General features: G+C 74.1%; 1 protein-coding gene across 1 annotated transcript in view; it reads right to left on the reverse strand.

Annotated features, from left to right (window-relative positions):
• Positions 1-335, reverse strand: part of TMEM229A (transmembrane protein 229A) — a 3,349-nt gene extending 3,014 nt beyond the window's left edge. Inside the window, exon 1 of the mRNA XM_049642294.1 lies at positions 16-335. Within this exon, the coding sequence (XP_049498251.1) occupies positions 16-335 (320 nt within the window). The remainder of the gene's footprint in view (positions 1-15) is intronic.
• Positions 336-583: the final 248 nt, after the last annotated feature.

A 583-nucleotide genomic window follows, 5' to 3' on the forward strand; every position in this document is an offset into this window, starting at 1 on the left:
CAGGGTGCCCCGTGCCGGCCGCGGCCCGGTGGCAGCCGCAGCTGGTGCGCCCCGGAGACGCGCGGGCCGCCCGGCTCGCGCAGTACCCCCGCCGCGGCCCCACCGCGCTCTGCCCTCCGGTCCCGGGTGAGGTGCAGCCGGCCGGCGCCCGCGCTCACTTTGCGCGGCCTAACGCGCGCCGCGGCCCGGCGAGGGGCGGTGGCGCTGGGGCTGCAAGGAGAAATGCGGAGGCTGCTACAAACCCCGTCTCCTCCGCGGCTCAGCCCCGCCGCCTCTGCTGCAGCCTCTTGAAGCGTGAAGCGAGCAGTGACACCCCTTCCACGGGCCCTCCCCATGCCCCTCTCCGCCTGTCTCAACCCTCTCCCGCCTCGCAGTGCCCCCTCCCCGCTCCACCCTCCGAGCAGATCCCGCGGGGTCCGCAGGAGGAGAAGGCCGGGCCCTGCTTCTCCGCCCCCTTCCCCCGCGCTCTGCACCCAGGTCCCCAGTGGTGCAGGAGGCGTTTGCTCGGGCGGAGGCAGGAGCGGAGAAACACCTAACAGGTGTGACCGCGAGCTGATGGGCACTCCCTGTATCGCGGAAACCG

The sequence above is a fragment of the Panthera uncia genome, chromosome A2 (assembly GCF_023721935.1).
Source record: "Panthera uncia isolate 11264 chromosome A2, Puncia_PCG_1.0, whole genome shotgun sequence".
Classification (NCBI taxonomy): Eukaryota; Metazoa; Chordata; class Mammalia; order Carnivora; family Felidae; genus Panthera; species Panthera uncia.